We start from the raw sequence: 22,379 nt of genomic DNA, 5'->3' as shown, positions 1-22,379 counted from the left end.
TCCACAAATCTAATAAGAGTCAATAAAGTTATTAGGCCTCTAACTGAAACTAAAAAAATGATATGTAATTGTCTGATTAAACGAATGGTTCAGATTATTTTAATTTTAGTAATTTTGTTAATTTTCCTACTTTATCCTCTATTATATCATTTACTTTCTCTAAATACCATTACATTCCGTTAGTGTAAACTTTAGTAACAAAATATTACGTTAACTATTTATTATTCTTAACTTACTTATTGATTTTAGTTAGGTTCAAACCTCATTCCAATCAAAGTTGACATAATTGTTGAACATATACTATGAATATGTTAGAGTGTATTAAAAAACTATTATTATTATTATTATTATTATTTTATTATTATAAATATGGTTAGAGTTAATTACCAAAATGGTCCATTGACTATAGCGATACCAATTTGATACTTGAGTATTTTTTTTTTGACCAATTAAGTCTGGTCCCTCAACTTTAAAAATCTTAACCAACTTGGTCTTCCGTTAGATATCCGTTAACTTAGGACTAAATTGGTATTTTGCTATAGTCAAGGGATCATTTCAAATTGGTAAACCGGTTGAAATAAAAAAAAAAAATTAACAAACGAAAAAATGAAAAAACAAAAATGTCCTTACTAAAAATAGGAAAAGTCACGAGGATGACTAGAATTGTCTAAAAAATAATAATTTGAAGTGTTAAATTACAAAAACAATAAATTAAGACTAAATTTAAAATTGTCGTAAAAAATAAAGGAACGCTGGAGAAATTAACTCTAAATGTTTCTCCACTACGTAATAGTTAAAAAGTTATCCATTTGTGTTACCAGACACCATAATTGAGTTGACAATAAGGAACCAGACCCCATAATTGACTAATCTATTGCTGCCGACGTGCACAAATTGACTATATACGGCAGAATGGCTATCAATTTTCTTATCACAATTTCAGAAACGTGCGCCAATTCAAGGCGGTCAGTATCTTGAGATAATGCCGCGAATATCAGAGAGCTGGACAGCTGGTAATACTATCTCCCAATTGAACCATCAACTCAAGAGTTCGCCAAAACATTTAGAAGGATGTAAATTATTGTAACTTAATTGAACATGAAGATTAGACATTTAATTTGCTTACTGTGCACAAAAAGTCTTCTCACTTTGAGAGGTTGCTTTCACACTGCGCATAAGGTGTAATAATAACATTGATTTAAATTATCATGTTATAAATAATTGGATGGGGTCTATTTGTCCTTTTACAGTAAGTCTGAAATTTGTACTGATTTGCATTACATCAATGCTATATATGAGTTATGAATTTCTTCAAGTAAAGGAAAATGGTGAAGTTAAAATAACTTTGTATGTTAAGGTTATACATGTTGAATTCACCTTGTTGAAATTTATTACTCTCTAATAAATGTAGCTTGATTATATTATATTCTTTGGACGTGAGATTAATTTCTCTCAAAAGTATTATGTGCAATCCATGATTATGTTGTTCTGAAGTAGCATGCAAACTACATTATTTCTTTGGCTTACAGTTGGTAATGGGTATTTTATTTAATTAAAATCTTAGTTGAGTCATCTTAGAAAATCTATGATATATTCTTCTTTTAAGAGTAATTACGATGGCTTGAGGTAACCAAGTTTGTTAAAATATATTCAACTATTGAATATGTATTAATTAAGTGCGGAGCTACTATAAAGTTTCACAAAGTAAATTTGTGAATCTCAGTTTACAAAGGAGCCAATGGGCACCAAAGATCAATTTGAGTAAGAGATCAAGTACTTTGAGAAAAGTATGTGTACGTGTTGCATTGTGTGGGTAATTAGATCCTTATATTTCTTCCCTATAAGTCTCTAAACTAGCATAGTGGTTGATTACCTAACCTCAAGATACAATTTAAAGCAGTAGTGGTTATTCCACAGCACTAAATTTCATTAATTTCACATTATCTTCAACAATATAGGGTGTAAACTAGTTGCAAATGGATCTTCAAAAGAAAATTAAGGCCAGATGGGTCTATTGAAAGATTCAAGGCCAAGCTTGTAGCTAAAGTCTACACACAGATTTTTGGTAAGATTACTTCTATACATATTCACTAGTAACAAAACTTGCAACCCTCCATATCATGTTCTATTTGTTTTAGCATCTTTACACAGGTTGATAGTCCACTAAATAGTAGACGTGAAAACAACATTCCTCGACGATGATTTGGAATAAGAAATATACATGGAACAACCTCCTAGATGTGTTGATCCTGGCTAGGAAGGAAAGGTACGCAAACTCAAAAAATCTCCATATGACTTGTAACAAACTCCTAAGCAGACAAGCAGTTGTATGGGAAGTTTGATAAAAATATTTTAGACCTAGGTTACACTACTAACCGGTCAAATGTCTGCTTACATAATAAAGAGATTGAGTCGAATTGAATGTTGTGATTATATGTCTCTATGTAGATAATATGTTGATTTTTTTAGTTCAAACATTGATGCAATTAATGAGACCAGAATAACACTATCTAATAAGTTTGATATGAAGGATCTGGGTGAAGCCTATGTTATACCTGGGGTGAAAGTAACAAAAACTGACAATGGTTACCATTTGTCACAAAGTCACTATATGGATAAATTGTTAAAACAGTTTGACAACTTTGTTGAAATCGCGGCTAAAGACCCATATGATCCAAGTATAAAATTATAAAAAATTTGGAGGTAAGTATATGTCAAGAAGAATATGCAAAAATAATTGGAAGTCTAATGTTTTAATGAATTACAGTAGACCTGATATTGCATTTGCAGTGAATAAACTCAGTTGCTATAAACATAACCCAAGCTATTCACACTAGAAAGCACTGAAACAAGTGCTTTAGTACCTCAAAGGTACTATAGACTGGGGTCTTGACTATACAGTATTTCCAACAGTATTAGAGGGGTTCTGTGATGCAAACTGGGTCAATGACAATGAGGATGTCAGCTCCGCTGAGTGGTTAAGAAATTTGTTGATAGACGTGACGTTGTGGGGGTGTCCAACACTTTCAGAGCCTATACATTATGTTTTACAAATTGCCATTTGCATTGCAAAAAATAGTGTCTACAATGAAAAGAGGAGACACATAGGGTCAGACATGAGTTTGTACGGTAGTTGATTACTAATGGAGGGATCACAATGGAGTTTGCGAGATCGGAGAGAAATATTGCAGATCCTCTCGCAAAAGGTATAAAACGGAAAATCATCCTTGAAACATTAAGGGATACGGAGTTAATACTAGTGAGGTAAAGAATTAATGATGGATACCTGGTCAAACGAAATCATGGAAAAACTTACACCAAATTTGTGAAAATAAATGACACATGGCCATTACTTACTTTGTATGTAGCTTTTAATGGGTGGTCTATATTGAAATAGACTTGACAGAGTTAAAGTCTATATTGAGATTGGACTTTACGGATTTGAAAGTCTATATATATAGAGATAGACTTGGCAAGGATTAGTGAGAAGTCAAAAGTTTGACTTTTGTACAGCCTACAACTGTAAGAGCTGATGTGTGCATTAAAATTCAAAATTTATCTAATCAATGAGTTCAATATTTGTATCATCTTGAAAAGTGAATTACTCTATGTCACTACGTGTTAGTTCAAGATCTCAATCACTAATATTAAGATAAGTTTTTATGTATTACTTAGACATTGTTCATGCCAGGCCCGCCTTCTTTTAGAATATGTGAGGGATTATTGAGAAACATTCAAAAAGTATACTCCCCTATTTTGCTCTATTTTCACGGATCTTTCCTCTCGTTGTCCGCAGGATCGTGGTTTTGTTGAAGATCCACTTTCCTCTAATCTTGCACACGTTCTGTGGCTCAAATGGAGAAGTGGGTTGAGCTAAATGCTATGTCATTCTTCTCTTGCTATAAAAAAAAAAAAAAAAAAAAAAAAAAAAANAAAAAAAAAAAAAAAAAAAAAAAAAAAAAACACCAAACTACAGAGCTTCTTCTTTCTTCTGCAATATTTCGTCTGCTTTTTTCGTTTCTCCGTCTGAGCATTACAATACTCTATGTTACCTATTAAAAGCGTGTTGATGCCGTCACCAAGAAATTAACGTTTTTAAGGTAATGTTTCAGGAACACGATACATACTTCTTACATTAGCTTTCTTCTCCAGTTCTGAGGCTCTCTCTTGCGCGTAGGGGCTGCAAATCAAATTCTAAAATGAGCCTGAAAAGGCTTGATTCGTGTACGTCAGCACCTATGGGCACAAATGTCGTCCAAAATATTGACTGACCTTACGGGCTAAGTCATGCAAAATTTATATATATATATATTTTCCAGAGCCACTGAAATGACTCGTGGTAAGCACAATTCGACATTCTGGTAAGCTAACGGCTCGGGGCTAACGATTCTTTCGCTCGACTCGCCATTAGGTCGACTCAGGTTTGGCAGAGCAGTTAACCTCTTGGGCACCTCGTCTCGTCTTGTAGTATGACTCGGAGAGCAACTATATATTTTCCAACACAGGGCCACTGAAATGACTCGTCATAAGCATGATTCGGTATTCTGGTAAGCTAACGGCTCGGGGTTAACGATTCGTTCGCTCGACTCGCCATTAGGTCGACTCGGGTTTGGCAAAGTAGTTAACCTCTCGGGCACCTCGTCTCGTCTTGTAGTACGACTCGGGGAGCGATCGTTCTGAGTCTTAATTCGTCTGTTACGATCTTATTACGGAATTGATCTTGAATTAATTCCAATTTTGAATTATAAAATTAATTCTCAGGTTAATGGTTAGCTGTTACATGGGTTCTTGACTAAGTTAATATCAGTTTTAATGTCGTGGTTAAATGCTATTTAATCCTTCAACTCCTATACACGTTGTGAAAGAGCAGATGATTTTATACGCACAAGGAATCATAGTTTTCTCTCTCGAAACTCTGCTCCTCCTCCTTTCTTTACCTATTGTATGCGTTCATAGTCTTGTTCTAGTTCGCCGAGTTTCATAGTTTGAGTGCTCAAGCTTGAAGCCGTAACTTGTTTTATCATGGGAAATTTAGGCTACAACACTCTTAGCACCAAGAGAGGTAGCAAATAAGGTTTTAAGGACAGTGTAGTGATTACATGACTCAAGCTTACATCCTACCAGATTCGTCCTTCACCCTTGTGCTTGTTATTTTTTCAGAAATAATATTATTTTCGTAGTAATATTTCCTAACACTTAAAATAATGGAAGGACCACAAGTGGTTAAATTTGAAAGTTGAAAGGTTACGTGCGTTTAAATTGAAAAACTACTCGGAAGACCCAACTAATATTAACTTTTACTTAAAAAATAATATAAATTTACCAATAAATTACAGTTAAAATCCCTTCAAAATGTTTTAAGTAATATTTAATTTGTATATCCAATATAAATAATTTTTTGGAATAAGGGTTAAATAGGTCATCCAACTACACACCAAACTGCAATTAGGCCACTGAACTCAAAAACTATTACAATTGAGTCCTTAAAAAACACAAATTTATGCAATTAGATCTAAAATGACTTATTTATCGTTGACTTATAGGTTCTTTTATTTAAAAATAATTTTTAAAATTTTATTTTAATAATTTTAAATAAAATAATTATTTTGAAATTTATAAAAAAAAAAAAAAGAAAAAAGAAAAAAGAAAAAGCATGGCGTCCCCTTCGTACTTGTATGAATTTTCATTCTTCAAGGACTCAATTGTAATTTTTTTTGTGTGAAGTAGCCTAATTACAGCTTGGTGTGTAGTTACATGACGTGTTTGATTTTTATTCCTAATTTTTTTTTATAACATATCATTAATATGTTCATCATTTCAATGTAAAAAACAACAAATTAAAGAGGAAATTTATTAGGAAACCATCAATGCATAACATTACATGCAGTACATATTACATAATTAAGCACGCAGATAATTGATCTCTCGTAGGATTAATACATGCGCATATGATTCATGGACATCATTATTAGGGAAATGTTAGGAGATCAGATATCAAGCACACATGCCATCTAAAATTATTTTCTCACATGCCGCTGCTGCCGGGCAGCCCCTGCAATCGTCGTCCGTTTCACACTTTCCACAACCACTGGGCTTCGCCTTGCTTTTCTTCTGCTTCTTCTTCTTCTTGTGCTTCTCTTTCTTGCACTTGCTGTTTTCTTGCTCTGTTTCTGATACAAGCCCAACAAAACCCGACGTTATATGTGCAACTTTATATGTAATTTCTGTAGTAGTGAGGCACGGCTACAAAATCGCCTATCTTGAATGGCAACCATATATATATGGTTGTTTTTATTTTTTAAAATGTCAAAATTTTGTTTGAGATTGTCTCGCGCCTATCTTTGTCCAGTTGTCCGTAAAATGGGTTAGGTTGTAGACAACTAGGTGGGTAAATATCAATATTTCAGTTGTAAGTATATCAATATTTATCATTAGTAACAATCAATTTTATCCTAAATAGTATCATAATTTGACATATAAGTATTACAGTATCTACCATAACTAATTATTTATTTTTATTTCAAATTGGTATTAAATTTTCTAAATGTATTGCAATTTCTTTCATAAAAGGTAAATTATATTGTGAACTATGAATAAATGTTCATTTTTAATATACTAAAGTTCATTTTTTGTATACTAAGGTTGATTAAAGATAAACATTTAAATGAGCAAGGTGAATCATTTAATGAATTAAAAATAAACCTTATATAAGTAGACTAGTTCACGTGAACCATGATTCATATGATATAAATATTTATCATAAAATGAGGAAGGGATATACTAAATCTAAAATTTTACCCAAAGTGGAACCAAATCCAACGCAATGCCCGATTTCAGATTCAGAGATTTTGTTGATGCAGAAGTTTCCAGTGTAGAGGCTATTGGCTTTGCAGTCTTGGTGAGACCTGCAAAGTTGCCCAGTCATGAACAACTGCTTTCTCTCTGTTCCTTCACCTAATCTTGCACTCGAACTTGATGCCAACACTACATGTACAAAACTCACTCATTATTACTATTGATAAGCCATTACATTCAGCATGTATATGTGGTGTGTATATATATATGTGTGTGTGTGTGTTTTTGTGTGTATAAATATGGAGAAAATTAGGAGAAAGTGAGGGAGGGAGAGAGAACTAACAAGATGCAGCCATGAAAACACATAGTAAAAACGCTAGCTTCATTGAAACTCTCAACATATCTTGTTTTGTCTATTGAATCTACAATAGAAAGCATAAGCAATCTATATATATATATATAGGTTTGAACTCTATGTTAGAATATTTATTTTGGGTGGCTCATTAATTAGTTGTTTGAGTCACATTAAGATAAATATTTTATTATTTAATACTATGTTAATTTTCAATTGGTCAAGTACGGATAGTGTCAAATAATTGATAGGTAATTTTTCACGTTGATGGAACATGATTATAAATTAAAGGTCATTATCTGGGGCGGGTCTTCTCTCCAACTTCTGCAGATCGAAAAACCTAAAACCGCAGCCTCCATCAATGCTTTAGATTAAGGAATTGCAAAGGTCAGAAGGGACAAATTTGAGTCTTTGGTTTAAGCAATTATTCAAACATGAATTCAGGTATATACTTCATCAACTAATAGTTTATATGTATATTATCTACTATTATCTACTATACTAATAAGAGCCAAAGAGAGTCCGGCCTAAAATGGGTAGACCGCCATTTTTTCTACCCTAAAATAATGTTATATATTTATTTACCAAGTATTTTATTAATACTATGAAAAAAAAAATTAAAATAATTTGAAGCTAATTATATTAACTACTTGGGAATTGGTTGACAAAGAGAGTACTCAAATAACCCAACAAATTCAAGCGGAATCACTCTATTTTACTCTTATTGAATTAAATAAATTAGTAGTTACACAAAAAAATGATACATATGTATTTCTTTAATACTATGAAAAAAATAAAAAAGAATAGTTTAAAACCAATCATATTAACTACTTGGGAGATTTGTTGACAATGAAAGTACTCAAATAACCCATTACCCAACAAATTGAAGTGAGAAACTACCTTTTAATATCTTTGGAATACATAATAAAATAAATCTTTGGAATTATTACTTGCGGAATCACTCTATTTTACTCTTATTGAATTAAATAAATTAGTAGTTACACAAAAAAAGATACATATGTATTTCTTTAATACTATGAAAAAAATAAAAAGAATAGTTTGAAACCAATCATATTAACTACTTGGGGGATTTGTTGACAATGAAAGTACTCAAATAACCCATTACCCAGCAAATTGAAACGAGAAACTACCTTTTAATATCTTTGGAATACATAATATTTTAAATTTTTAAATTTTTATTAATTTATTTAATCTTTTTTCTTAAACTAGGGATTTCTTTATCCACAATAACTCATTCAACAATAATGGTTGAACCAAATGAACCCCAAGCAGAATACCTAAACGAAAGTCCATAGCTCCTATATCATAATCTCATTGTATAACGTTGTCATCTATGCTACCAACAATAAACGAATTGCAAATAACACACTACCAACAAAAAGGAAGAGAACAAATAGTAAAGATGAAAACAATGACAATGTTATTCAAAAGAGAATTAAGAACACTTAGAAAAATTCAAATTAAAAGTACTCCCTCCGTCCCGAAATGGATGTCTTATTTGCTTTTTGCACGCTTTTAATAAATTAAAGTAAATGTGATGTGTTTTCCAATTATGCCCCAAACTTTTTCACTTTTAGAAATAAAAACAATAAAGAAAAAAAAAGTCATAAGGGTAGATTGGGAAAAGTAGAATGATGGTGATGTTCAATTTTGGAAAGAGAACAACAGTTTGGGACAAACTAAAAAGGAAAGTAAGACAGGTAAAATGGGACAGAGGGAGTAGTATTTATTTATACTATCATTTTTAGACCAAATATTTAGACTATTGATTTTACAAGGTTGCAAACATTTATTTTAGTAATAATTATAATGAATTTTCTATATTATCTTGGATTCATATACTTTGAGTTAGATATTTAAATAAAAAAAATTCAACATTCAATTACCCATGTATAAACTTCTCGTATATAATATTGCATTGATATACTTTCAAATATTTATTTAAATATAAACATTAGACATTAACCCATTCGCGCAATGCGCGTATAAAACTAAGTATTATTGTAAAGGACATCTCACCCACTTGCCCAATTTGTAAGTGCGATTAATATACTATTTGCAATACACACGGCACATATGCATGTGAGGGAGTTTTTATATGTGGCATATTCAGTGTGCAACACCGCCATTTTAATTTAGAAAGTGCATTATTTAAACTAACAATTGTATGAACAGTCAGTCAGAGAAGACACAAAATATTTTTAAAAAAATCATTTGAAAATTAAATATGGTATTTGTGTTGTACATTATTGAAGACTAATTTTTTTACAAATATTTTTTATCAATTTAATTTTTTTAATATTTAAAGAACTTTTATTCTATATTCTAAATATATTTTATTCTAAAATGCGTTTTCTTTTGTCTTCACTTTTCACTTCTTTCAATTTTGGTCACTGAAATTTTTAATTTGTATCCATTTTCTTTAGACCACGGGATGTATGTCTTAAACAAACTTTAACTGTAAGAGACATTTTTAAAATAATATCATATTTAGACTGATTTCTGTTCGCATTGGGTCAAACCAATTAAGGGGCAAAGTGCCAACCATATTGATCTTTTCATTTTATCCCCTTTTTAGTTCCAACTCCATTAAAGTATGTATAATGTAACTATTTTTCATTTTTATTACATGTAATTATTATATAATTAATAAATTATTATTATAAAATATATTCATGTCTTTAAAAATCATTTTATATATTATTATCTAACAACTAAAGCTAATTTTACTAGTCAAGGACTTTGTAGTCCAGTGGCATCAAACCCTTCCCTTTATACGGGAGGTGGTGGGTTCGAGCAGTTAGTAGTATTAAAAAAAAACTAATTTTACCAAATACTTTTCTACAAACAATTAATATTATTCGCCGGTAATAAGTGGTCAACCCAACTAAGAAAATTAGTAGTTAACAAATAATCGTTAACACAATTTGTTAATCGCTAATTATGAAATAAAAATTTAATTAATTAGCTGTGGAGGAATGAACTTCAGAAAACATTAAAAAATGATGTTGTTAATTTTAAATTTGAGACTAAAAATGAGCGTCTTTTGCTAAAATTGAAATATTACACCGTAAGGACAGCCCAAGTGGTAAGAGAGTTACACCTGCAGCCGAGAGGTCGTGGGTTCGAACCTCAAGCTCTTGGGTTTGAGCCGGTTAGCTATGGGTAACCTAGGCTGGTTTACCTCCTTGTGGTCCTTTGCCGGCGAGGGCTTTACTCACATACTCACACACCGAGGGGTGTGGGATATTTGTAAATGCTAAAAGTAGCATGCATTCAACTATATAAAAACATTAGTTTGTTTTACTTTTAAACTTTGGTTACATTACAAACTAATCATTGAGCATCTCAAATAAACAAAAGTATATATATAGAAAAGAAGTGTAAAACAAACTAATGTTTCACTCTTCGAGACCCAGGTCTTGAAACAATCAAATACACTATTTAAAAAAATGGTGAGTTGTGCGATCTAACGCATCAAAATACATTAAAATAAGTCTTTTATATATATATATATATATATATATATATATATATATATATATATATATCAGATACGTCATTTCTGACTGCAATTCAAATTATATCATTCATCGTTGTTGACCCTATTCTAAACTCACATTCAGATTATATATATATATATATATATATATATATATATATATATATATATATAATTAGCATATTATGTGCCTATAAATAAATTGAAAGTATGTTAATTAACTACAGGTACAATATATTAACTACAGCCATATAATATGTAGTTAACTTAGCTTATTATATGTGTAGTTATGTATTCTGTGTCTTCAATTTATTTATAGACACAATTTACTAGTTGAAGACACAAAATATGCAGGATCGTTTCACTAAAGATAGGGTCTTATTGAATATTTTAATTTGGACCTTCATCATTTTTTTTCCGAGATACAATCTAAATTTAATAGCGTAAAACGAAAAATAAAAAGATAATAATAAAGAGAAAAGAACCTAGGGAGAGAGAAATTAATATTTTTTTAACATTTAGATTTCGTTATAATAATGTATAGAGATCTCTAATCTATTTATAAAAGTAAGAAATTAAACATAATAAAAAAAATCTGATAGATAAATATAAAAGTCTAAAATATATAGAAAATCTATATAATTGAAGTAATTGAGTCCAAATTCATTTGAACTCCAAATTATTGTTTTTATATGGCAAAAATAAAAATGTAATTTCACCAAAATTTCGATGTCTATTCTTTTAAAATTTTATTTTAAATTACAATTAAGACAAATTTATAAATTCTAAAAATATAATTTCAAATATAAAATTAATGTATTATATATAAATTGTTTTAAAAAAATTGGACCCTAAAAATTAGGGGACTTGTTTCACTCTAGCTGCATATGGTCATGACCAACCTTGATAATATGTTAATTATATAAATATAATTTTTAGACCAAAATTCAGTATACAAATAGACTCTCTATCAATAGTATAACAATTGGTTTCTAACTCTCTATCCATTGTTGGCTCAAAAAAAAAAGAAAAAAAAAAAACTCTCTATCCATTGTATAACAATTGATTTGTAGCGTACACATCTTTTGACTATCTATCCATTGGTTTTTTTTTTTTTTTTTTTTTCCTTTCAAAAAAAAAAAAAAAAACAGCCACCAAGATAGACTACTCTTGGAGAACGGTTTGCGGATCTGGACTGTGACTTTTCTTCCCAATAACATTAATAAATAGATGATATACAATTGGAGTTTAGTTTTTATTTTTTTACTTCTTTTATTTTTACAATTGTGTGTGCGTTTTTTTTCTTCTTCCAATACAGTGAAATAAAAGAGAAAAACCTAACCAAATAATAATAATAATAATAATAATAATAATAATAATAACAATAATAATAATAATAATAATAATAATCTATACTATTAATAAAAACAAAATTCTCAATTTTAACTTCTCGCCAAAACAGTTTTATACTATTAAAGTTTGCTTGATATTGTAAAATATGTTAATACAATTCCTATTCGTATTACAATTGTACATTAAAATATGTTAATACAATTACTAATACAATATCTCTTTTCCTACTTGCCTATTCGTAATACAATTTTAGATTAAAGTTATTAATCATAATATATGTAACTGTACATATAATTCCATGCAATGTAATCTCTACTATTAATAAAAACAAAATCCTGAATTTTAACTTCCCGCCCAAAACAGTCCTATACTATTAAGGTTTGTGTAATATTGTAAAATATGATAATAAAATTCTTATTCGTATTACAATTGCACATTAAAATATGTTAATACAATATCTCTTTTCCTACTTTTTTTTCGTAATACAATTTTAGATTAAAATTACTAATCGTAATATAACTATATATATACTTCTCTGCAATGTAATCTATACTATTAATAAAAACAAAATTCTCCATTTTAACTTCCCGCCTAAAACAGTCATATACTATTAAGGTTGTGTAATGTTGTAAAATATGGTAATAAAATTCTTATTCGTACTACAATTGTACATTAAAATATGTTATTACAATTCCTAATACAATCTCTTTTCCTACAATCTCTAATCGCAATATAACTGTACATATAGTTATCTGCAACATAATATATGCTATTAATAAAAACAAAATACTCAATTCTAACTTCCTGCCCAAAACAGTCATATACTATTACAGGGCTTTTGGTGGAAGGGAATTACAATTCCATTCCCACTTAATTCCCGCCTAATTCCGAATGCAACTAAATTCCTTCGTTTGGTTGGAGGGAGGATTTTCATGGAATTAGAATCCCATGGTCCCCCATGGGATTTTAATTCCATGGATTTTAGGAAGAAAAAAAGATAATGCTGAGACAAAATTATTCCTCACTTTTTTAATCTAATATTAATGTCTGACCTTCTTTTCTAAATTATAGCATGTATTATTCTTCGACTTCCCTTATGTATATTCATTTAAATCTTTATATGCAACAACTATTCAAAATTTGCATTCTTTATATGAATTGTTTATATACAACAACTTGCATGTATGTTTCTTTGAATTCTTTATATGCAGAGAACTCTTCAAAATTTGCATTCTTTATATGCAACAACTATACCAATTTGTGAATTAATTTGAGCTTTTGAATTAAATAGGCTAGCTTAGGAGTTATTTATTAGGTCAAGTAAATAGGCTCAACTAATTAATAACTCCTCAAAGGAAAATTATTAGAATAATGCGGATCAATTTATTCTGGATTGTCACATAAATAGCCTTTTGAAGTTTGCGAACATAGTTAGGATGGTCTTTGTTGACAAAACTTGTGGGTTGTGTCATATATAAACTTATTTTTAGAAAGGGCACCTTAGCTTGAAGAAAAATATTACTAACATCTAGTTCATTGAGAGACTAACCATTACTTATGACAAGAGAAAGAATGAGGCGCAAGAGACAGGATTGATAACAAGATTGATCGTTTCAATATAATCAAAGCATGGGTGTTGATGAAAGCCCATTGCCATGAGAGAGGCTTAGTACCTGATGATTAATAAAGCTATCAAAAAGATATTTTGCGAAAAATTCCTACTTACAAGTTACACCTAACAAGATTATGACGAGAGGAAGGTGGTAAAAGGTTACGAGTATGATTGTGCCATAGAAAATTATATTCCTCAACCATGGCTTTATTGGTGTAGTCAAACATGATTCTTAGAGCTTGATTGGTTGTTCTAGACTTAGTGGATTCGGTTTGAAGACAAGTATGAAGATTGGATCTTTGAATAGGTTTTAAAATGTTACTTTTGGAGCGTGTGATGATAACTCTTTGGTAGCTCTTACCCATTACTGCAAAGTATAACTCAACCTAAACTAAAGAGTAGGACTTAGTGCACAACGGACAAATTATTCTATGAACATTGAATGAATGTTATTTTTAATATATTAAATATTTATTTTTAATAAATTAAAAATTCATTTTTCGTAAGTAATATATCAAATAATAAATTTTTAATACATAAAAAGTAAACATTCAATTATTAAAACTAAACTTTCAATGTACTTTATTTCAATGTTCACCTTTAAATTATAGTCCATAGTATAATAATTGAGCGCAATGCGGCATCTTTTCTTGAATTGCAACTTCGGACAATGTAAATAAAGAAGAAGCAAAGGCGTTGGTTTATGATTTGAGTAGTTATAAAAATCAAGATTAAGAATAGGAGAATAAAAAATGAAAACAAAAAAAAAAAAACAAAAAAAAAAGTTTTACCTGGGCATATAGAGTGCACGTGCCTTGCTAGGCACAATTGGTGCGGCCAACACTCCTGTCCCCAAATTTTTCTTATCTTTTTCTTTCTTTGCGGAGCCCACAAAAAATCATCTTCCTACACATTATTTTTCTTCTTTTCCTCACTGAAAAATACTATTCTTACTCTCAAATTCTACTCTGTTATCAATTTTTACTTTCACAAAATTTTGATGTTGACATTTTTATTAGAACCATGGCGATTCAACAGATCAATAGAAGTTAGGCTTTCGCACAAGGAGTCCTCTCTTTTTGAGAGGTTGCTTCCACATTGTCGCGGGTAAAATTTGATCTTTAATCGATCTCTTTTAATAAATTTTACTTATGTGAATCTGTGACCAGTTAAGTTGTCCATGCCGGCAGAAAAAAACTCCTTAAAACGATGGTTGGGCATGCTTGTTAGTATTATACATCCATTTATTTTATATCTGACTTGTTTTTAATGTAAAAAGATGAGACAAATTAACTTTCCTGATAATTACTAAATACGGAGTATAAGTTATACTATGGTATAACTTATTACCTGCTTTAAATACACACTCTGTTCTGTCAATGATTGAATTATATTTTTAGGAGAAATCAAATGATTTATTAGGAGATAATCATATCATACATAAGAACTCTTAGTACATATGATTAGTCTTTATCAAGCAGACACCATCACTGGGGAATTGAAATATCATTGCAGATCACGCACAGTAGCCGTTTAAAATTATTTTCTCGCAAGCGGCTGCTGCTGGACAGCCTCTGCAATCAGCGTCGGTTTTACATTTCCCACACCCGCCTTTCGACTTTCCTTTCTTGTCCTCTGTTGTCGATGCCACACCTACCAAAAATCAAGTAAACCATATTATATTTATCCTGGTAAAATATAATAATTAATTTATTAACTAATTTTGACTTATTTGACTAATATTAAGTGTTTGACTTAATTAAAAAATCAATATAAATATTCAGTTAATCGAATTTTTAACTCCAAATAGCTATCATATAACATCTAATTTACCAAACACTTTCCTACAATCAGTTAATGACATCAACTAGTCATACTTCATAACTTAATCAGCTAACAGACATTTACCAAACAGGACCACCTTATATTATTACATTTAATTTATAGTTAGACGCAGACCGATAAACGCAAATTATATCGTGGACCGTGGTCCACAATGCATTGTGGACCGCGGTCCCAAAACGACGTCGTTTTGATTAATGAAACAGACGGATGAATTCGCGCCACTCACTTTCTTTTTATATATACTGCACTTTCTTTTCATATATACTGCACTTTCTTTTCAACACAACTGCAGTTCCCTTTCAACACAACTGCAGTTACTTTTTGATATAACTACAGTTGTATATTATCGAATGAAACTATAGTTATATCAAAAAGTAACTGCAGTTGTTTTGAAAGGGAACTGCAGTTGTGTTGAAAAGAAAGTGCAGTATATATGAAAAGAAAGTGCAGTATATATGAAAAGAAAGTGCAGTTGTGTTGAAAGGGAACTGCAATTGTGTTGAAAAGAAAGTGCAGTATATATGAAAAGAAAGTGTAGTATATATGAAAAGAAAGTGCAGTATATATGAAAAGAAAGTGCAGTATATATGAAAAGAAAGTGAGTGGCGCGAATTCTTCCGTCTGTTTCATTAATCAAAACGACGTCGTTTTGGGGACCGCGGTCCACAATGCATTGTGGACCGCGGTCCACGATATAAGAACNCACCTTATATTATTACATTTAATTTATAGTTAGACGCAGACCGATAAACGCAAATTATATCGTGGACCGTGGTCCACAATGCATTGTGGACCGCGGTCCACGATATAAGAACNTCTTTTCATATATACTGCACTTTCTTTTCAACACAACTGCAGTTCCCTTTCAACACAACTGCAGTTACTTTTTGATATAACTACAGTTGTATATTATCGAATGAAACTATAGTTATATCAAAAAGTAACTGCAGTTGTTTTGAAAGGGAACTGCAGTTGTGTTGAAAAGAAAGTGCAGTATATATGAAAAGAAAGTGCAGTATATATGAAAAGAAAGTGCAGTTGTGTTGAAAGGGAACTGCAATTGTGTTGAAAAGAAAGTGCAGTATATATGAAAAGAAAGTGTAGTATATATGAAAAGAAAGTGCAGTATATATGAAAAGAAAGTGCAGTATATATGAAAAGAAAGTGAGTGGCGCGAATTCTTCCGTCTGTTTCATTAATCAAAACGACGTCGTTTTGGGGACCGCGGTCCACAATGCATTGTGGACCGCGGTCCACGATATAAGAACTGCCGATAAAAGGTTAAATCTAGTAATTAATGATTAGAAAAATTGTTGGGCAAAGACGGATGTTCAATTACACACCGACTGTGCGCAACTCCATGCTGGCGTACTATCATCTCGTTATCTAGTTCGGTCCTATGTAGGTGTCACGATTGATGCCTGCAAGGCTGCTATATCTACTTTTAATCAGTGTCAAGTTAGTTTAATTCCTAGAGCAGCGAATATTAGTGCTCATCACACGCTTGCATCTCTGGTTTTTTCTCATGATGAGACTATGTAATGGGACTCTGTCCCTCCTGACTCTATTTCTGCATTTTTGCATTAATTTATCTGGTTGCTTTGTTTTCAAAAAAAAAAAGGAAGTCTAGCACCTCATGCAATAACGGTAAATATATAAGAAATAAAATTAGACCTTTGTTGTGCATTATAACTTTACACGTAATGATAAATGCTTATCCTAACTGTTAAATTCTATGTAACTCCAACCCAATTTGAAAAGTTGAAGATATAGAGTGAAGCTAAAGAATTACATACCACCCAAATTGGAACCAAATCCAGCACAATGACCGACTTCAGATCCAGAGATCTTGTTGACGCAGAAGTTGGTAGAGTAAACGCTGTTGGCTTTGCAGTCATCGTGAGACTTGCAAAGCTGCCCAGTCATCACCATCTGCTTCTTGTTTGGTCCTACAGATATTTGTTCCGTCAGACTTGACGGCAACACTGCAACACATAATAAAACTCATCATTTTTATTAATCAATATGATACACTAGGCAGTATGTGCGTTTGAGGAGCTGAGAGAGATAGAACTAACAAGATGCAGCCATTAAAAGAGCTAGGAAGACAGCTAGCTTGGTTGGAACTCTCTCCATCTCCTGGTTAAGCCTGGCCTTACTTGAATCTAGTACTGTGTGTTGTAGTAGCTAGGAAACATGGGCAATTGGCCTGACTTTATATAGAGTAATACACCGCATAAAACTGTGGTTATCCTGCCCTACCCCAAACTTTATTGTGGACCATGGTCCATGTAATGGGTAAACGGTAATTTTTATTATGGACCACCACGGTCTACTAGATTGACACAACAAGGTATAGAATTCATATTTGTAAGGTACAGAATGTCATAATATAAGACACAGAAAATCACAACATAAGGCATATACATATGTTATATATTTATTTTTTTTTTTCAAATCTGATTTAGGTACATAATTTGTGTTCATAGGCACAGAAATTCATAACATAAGACACAATTAGTAATTTGTTTCAGTTATAGAATTCATACTCTTAAGATACTGAATTTCACAACACAAGACACAAAACTCACAACATAAGATACATACACATGCACCAAAGTATACAGTGCACTTTGAACCCTGGTCCATGGTATAAGGATTGCGGTAAACTATGAAGTAAGTATCATTCTAACTATATTTTAGTTTCATTAGATAATATTGTTCTATTCTTTAGTTTTAGTTTTCACACATACTAGTTTTATTATAGCAATACTAAAGTATCATTTTAATTTTACAACAGTTTCATTTGATCATTATTCAATGAGCTCTACTTTTTAATTTCATTTTCCACACACTCTAACTTAATTATAGTATAGTAATCTTGAAGTATTATTTTAATTATACTTCAGGTTCATTTGACAATATATGTTATTGTATGGCTCTGAAAGAATTTTATTTTCATTTGACAATATACGTTATTAAATGAGTTTTATTTTTTTAGTTTCATTTCTCACATACTAGTTTCATTATAGGGACACTAATTAAAGTATCTTTTTAATTCTACTACAATTACATTTCACGACCATAGTCACACAGTGTTGTGTGGATCATGATTCACTATATAACAACTACATGTTGCAATACCTAAAACTGTTATACCATGGTCCAAAGTTCACTTTACAATGTGGAATATGGTCTAACAATTATATGTTAGAATATTTTTATTCTAATCTTATTGTGGTCCATGTATTAAGTGATTAGGACAATTAAAATTCCATTGTGATAGGTAATGGAATAAAACGTGTAACAGATCAGGGGTTATTATTCCCCTCTCTAGCTTTCAATGAGGCTATTGAAGCATATTTAATTGTATGGGTTTATGGCTCAGTATCGCCATAATTCCAATAATCAATATTGGAATGTCAGTTATATGTTAAGCAAGCAATATATAAGGGCATAGACTATTTTCCTTTCCTATCCTATCACCTGGGAAAACTTAACGTGAAAGACCAAAGGAAAAAAAAGGGTTCTGTAAATACTAAGAGCAAGAAGTTGTAAACAAGAAAGGGCTTAAAGCTTTATCAAACTCCATGGAATCAGGTTAGTATTTTAACGCTTTCTATGAAAGTATTGGTTAAATCATTCAATGCCTTTTATAATAGTCTTACATTATATATGTTATGTGTCTAAAATTAACTGATTATGTATCTGTAAATAAATTGAAAGCACATAATATGTTAACTGCAGACGCATAATATGCAGTTAACATATTATGTGTTTCTGACTTTACAGAAACATAATTTATGTACTGAAGATATATAATTTATTACATGCACACATCTTATTATCTGAAAGTTATTTTGAATTGGGGTCCACAATTCAAAGTAGACCATAATCTATTATATAATTTGCCGCAATACTAATTTTTAAAAGTAAAATTTATTGTAATATAATTATGTTTATTAATTTTTTCTATCTTTTTACAATTTTAATATTGTATATATTTTTATAATTTGTAATTAATTAATTTGATGACAAATTGATAAAATAACATGTAGATAACACCCTTTTTCATACAAAATTTCGTCATGTAGTTTTGTCCTTTAGATAAGGTGTAGTGGATTCACACTCACCGATCTCTTTAGCAGCCAACAAGTGGGGTGTGCGTATATATTTAAGTCTTTTTAATATTTCTTTTTTGATTGGCAAAAAGATAAAGAGTAAAAGATTATATATTATTGGCTTGGGAAGGGGTTGGAGATGGAAAATCAAGTAAAAAATAAGCGGGGTTATTTTTATAAATATTATAAATTTTTAAAATAAGTGGGGTCATGCATTTTCATAAATATTATAAATTTTTGTTTATTTTCAATCGTTAGATCTACTAGATCAATGGTACAAATTTGTCCCACGTTCTCACCTGGGACATAGTTCTCGCATGATTAAGGATTATATATATACTAGTTTTATACGCGCATTGCGCGTATGGGTTAATGCCCAATGTTTATATTTATATAAATATTTGAAAATATATCAATGCAAGATTATATAGGAGAAGTTTATACATGGGTAATTGAATGTCAAATTTTTTTTATTTAAATATCTAACTCAAAGTATATGAATCCAAGATAATATAGAAAATTCATTATAATTATTACTAAAATAAATGTTTGCAACCTTGTAAAATCGATAGTCTAAATATTTGGTCTAAAAATGATAGTCTAAATAAATACTACTTTTCATTTTATTTTTTCTAAGTGTTATTAATTCTCTTTTGAGTAACATTGTTATTGTCTTCATCTTTACTATTTGTTCTCTTCCTTTTTGTTGGTAGTGTCGTAGTGTGTTATTTGCAATTCGGTTATTGTTGGTAGCATAGATGACAATGTCATGCAATGAGATTATGATATAGGAGATATGGACTTTCCTTTAGGTGTTCTGCTTGGGGCTCATTTGGTTCAACCATTATTGTTGAATGAGTTATTGTGGATAAAGAAATCCCTAGTCTAAGAAAAAAGATTAAATAAATTAATAAAAATTTGAAATTTTAAAATATTATATATTCCAAAGATATTAAAAGGTAGTTTCTCGCTTCAATTTGCTGGGTAATGGGTTATTTGAGTACTTTCATTGCCAACAAGTCTCCCAAGTAGTTAAAGAAATGCATATGTATCATTTTTTTGATGTAATTACTAATTTATTTAATTCAATAAGAGTAAAATAAAGCGATTCCGCTTCAATTTGTTGGGTTATTTGACTATTCTCTTTGTCAACCAATTCCCAAGTAGTTAATATAATTAGCTTCAAAGTATTTTAAATTTTTTTTCATAGTATTAATAAAATACTTGGTAAATAAATATATAATATTATTTTGTACTATAACTTTGATATTTAATTACAAGATATTGTAAAAATAAGATAATGGACAATGTAATGAATATCAATTGATAAATTTGAATGTAAAGAATCTTTGCATGAGAGAAAATAAAGACAATATAACTAATGAAATTATTTCTCTTATTTAATTTAATTTTTTGATAATGAATAATTTTTTCAAATAAAGGTATTGTAGACACATAATTCTAAATTAAAGAAATACATATGTATCATTTTTTGTTGTAACTACTAATTTATTTAATTTAATAAGAGTAAATAGAGTGAGAAACTTAATTATGTCAAATTTGATTGAGATGAGGTTCGAACCTAAGATCTTTTTTATAAAAATTAATGGGTAAGTTAAAAGTTAACGGAATATTAACGGAGAAGAGAATATTTAACGGAAAACTTAACGGATAATCATAAAAGTAAGGTTAAATTAGGTAATCTCTATTAATAATATTAATCTGAATTATCTTAACCATCAATTTGATTAAATAATTAATCTGAACCATCCATTTGATTAAATAATTTGACCGCTATTTTTTCTACCCATTTTAGGCCTAACTCTCTTTGGCTCTTATTAGTATAGTAGATATATATTGCAATAATGCATATAGTATTGTCCTTTATATAGAATGGGTAAGAACCATTAACAAACATATAGATAAGGAGTATTGTTGGTTCATAATTCATAAACATCCAAATATCCTACTTTTAAATCGCTAGTCGCCACTAATGCTATGTTTCAATCATTATTCCCTGGACCATACTATCAAATAATGTAAATTCAGTATACAAATAACTTATTTTTAATATTTTAAAAATGTACATTATTTGAGCACTAAAAGTATATTATTTTGTATAATGTACATTCAATACACAAATAATGTATTTTTAGCATATTAAAAATATACTTTTTGTACAGTCAGATCTTTAAAAAACTAAGTCTAAGTTCGTTGTTTAATAGTTGAATTTGGATTTTTTTATTCTTATTATGTAAATGAAAATATAAAATAAAAATAACATGTTTATTTAAAATTTATAACAAAATATAATGCATAAAATATTTAACAAAAAAAAAAAATACAAGTCAAAATTTAACGAAAAAGTGAACTAAATTGATAGTATGGTCCAAATACAAGTGATAATTTAGTGATAAAATGAAAATGATAAAAGTATTTTTGGATTTTTTGGTATTATGAACTAAATTGAGTTGAATAATTTTTTGCTTTCCACAAAAAAAGAAAATACAAATATTGAAAATGGTTAAATATGCTCTCAAATTTTACACAATAAAACAATCAAACCCTTGAACTTTTGAAACTTGCAATTAAGTTCATAAACATCCTATTTTCGTGTATTAAACCTCAAAATCAGTTAATGACTTGTAATAACAAGTGACTAAGATTTCGACAACTCCAACAATACCCCGGCAGGGCGAGGGTCTTTGGTTGCCTTTAAAGAAGGGGATTTAGATGGTCGCCTTCTCTTATGAGAAGGCAACCCAAATGGTCAACAAT

At 30.1% G+C, this 22,379-nt stretch overlaps 2 protein-coding genes across 2 annotated transcripts; both read right to left on the bottom strand.

The window, feature by feature from the left end:
• Positions 1-5,828: 5,828 nt before the first annotated feature.
• Positions 5,829-7,188, bottom strand: LOC116018773. Its single transcript, XM_031258760.1, has 3 exons — positions 7,139-7,188; positions 6,799-6,984; positions 5,829-6,170 (listed from the first exon to the last, which is right to left on the bottom strand). The coding sequence occupies exons 1-3, from the start codon at positions 7,179-7,181 to the stop codon at positions 5,995-5,997; spliced, it is 405 nt and encodes a 134-aa protein (XP_031114620.1). The 5' UTR covers positions 7,182-7,188; the 3' UTR covers positions 5,829-5,994.
• Positions 7,189-15,023: 7,835 nt separating this feature from the next.
• Positions 15,024-17,656, bottom strand: LOC116020709. The gene is made up of 3 exons (XM_031261206.1): positions 17,559-17,656; positions 17,277-17,465; positions 15,024-15,288 (listed from the first exon to the last, which is right to left on the bottom strand). Exons 1-3 carry the CDS (start codon positions 17,614-17,616, stop codon positions 15,152-15,154), a joined length of 384 nt encoding a protein of 127 aa, XP_031117066.1. The 5' UTR covers positions 17,617-17,656; the 3' UTR covers positions 15,024-15,151.
• Positions 17,657-22,379: the final 4,723 nt, after the last annotated feature.

This window comes from Ipomoea triloba, chromosome 5, assembly GCF_003576645.1.
Source record: "Ipomoea triloba cultivar NCNSP0323 chromosome 5, ASM357664v1".
NCBI lineage: Eukaryota > Viridiplantae > Streptophyta > Magnoliopsida > Solanales > Convolvulaceae > Ipomoea > Ipomoea triloba.
Note: the sequence above shows the minus strand (reverse complement) of the source record. Positions and strands in the feature narration are given on the sequence as shown.

Bases quoted from the DNA above. Each gene is read 5' to 3' on its own strand.
- LOC116018773 (XM_031258760.1), bottom strand. From the start codon at position 7,181: ATGAAGCTAGCGTTTTTACTATGTGTTTTCATGGCTGCATCTT. The intron at 6,985-7,138 runs GTTAGTTCTCTC...TTGTACATGTAG, and splicing joins TGTTTTCATGGCTGCATCTT to TGTTGGCATCAAGTTCGAGT. The intron at 6,171-6,798 runs GTAAAATTTTAG...GGCTTGTATCAG, and splicing joins TGGATTTGGTTCCACTTTGG to AAACAGAGCAAGAAAACAGC.
- LOC116020709 (XM_031261206.1), bottom strand. From the start codon at position 17,616: ATGGAGAGAGTTCCAACCAAGCTAGCTGTCTTCCTAGCTCTTTTAATG. The intron at 17,466-17,558 runs GTTAGTTCTATC...TATGTGTTGCAG, and splicing joins TCTTTTAATGGCTGCATCTT to TGTTGCCGTCAAGTCTGACG. The intron at 15,289-17,276 runs GTATGTAATTCT...GATTTTTGGTAG, and splicing joins ATTTGGTTCCAATTTGGGTG to GTGTGGCATCGACAACAGAG.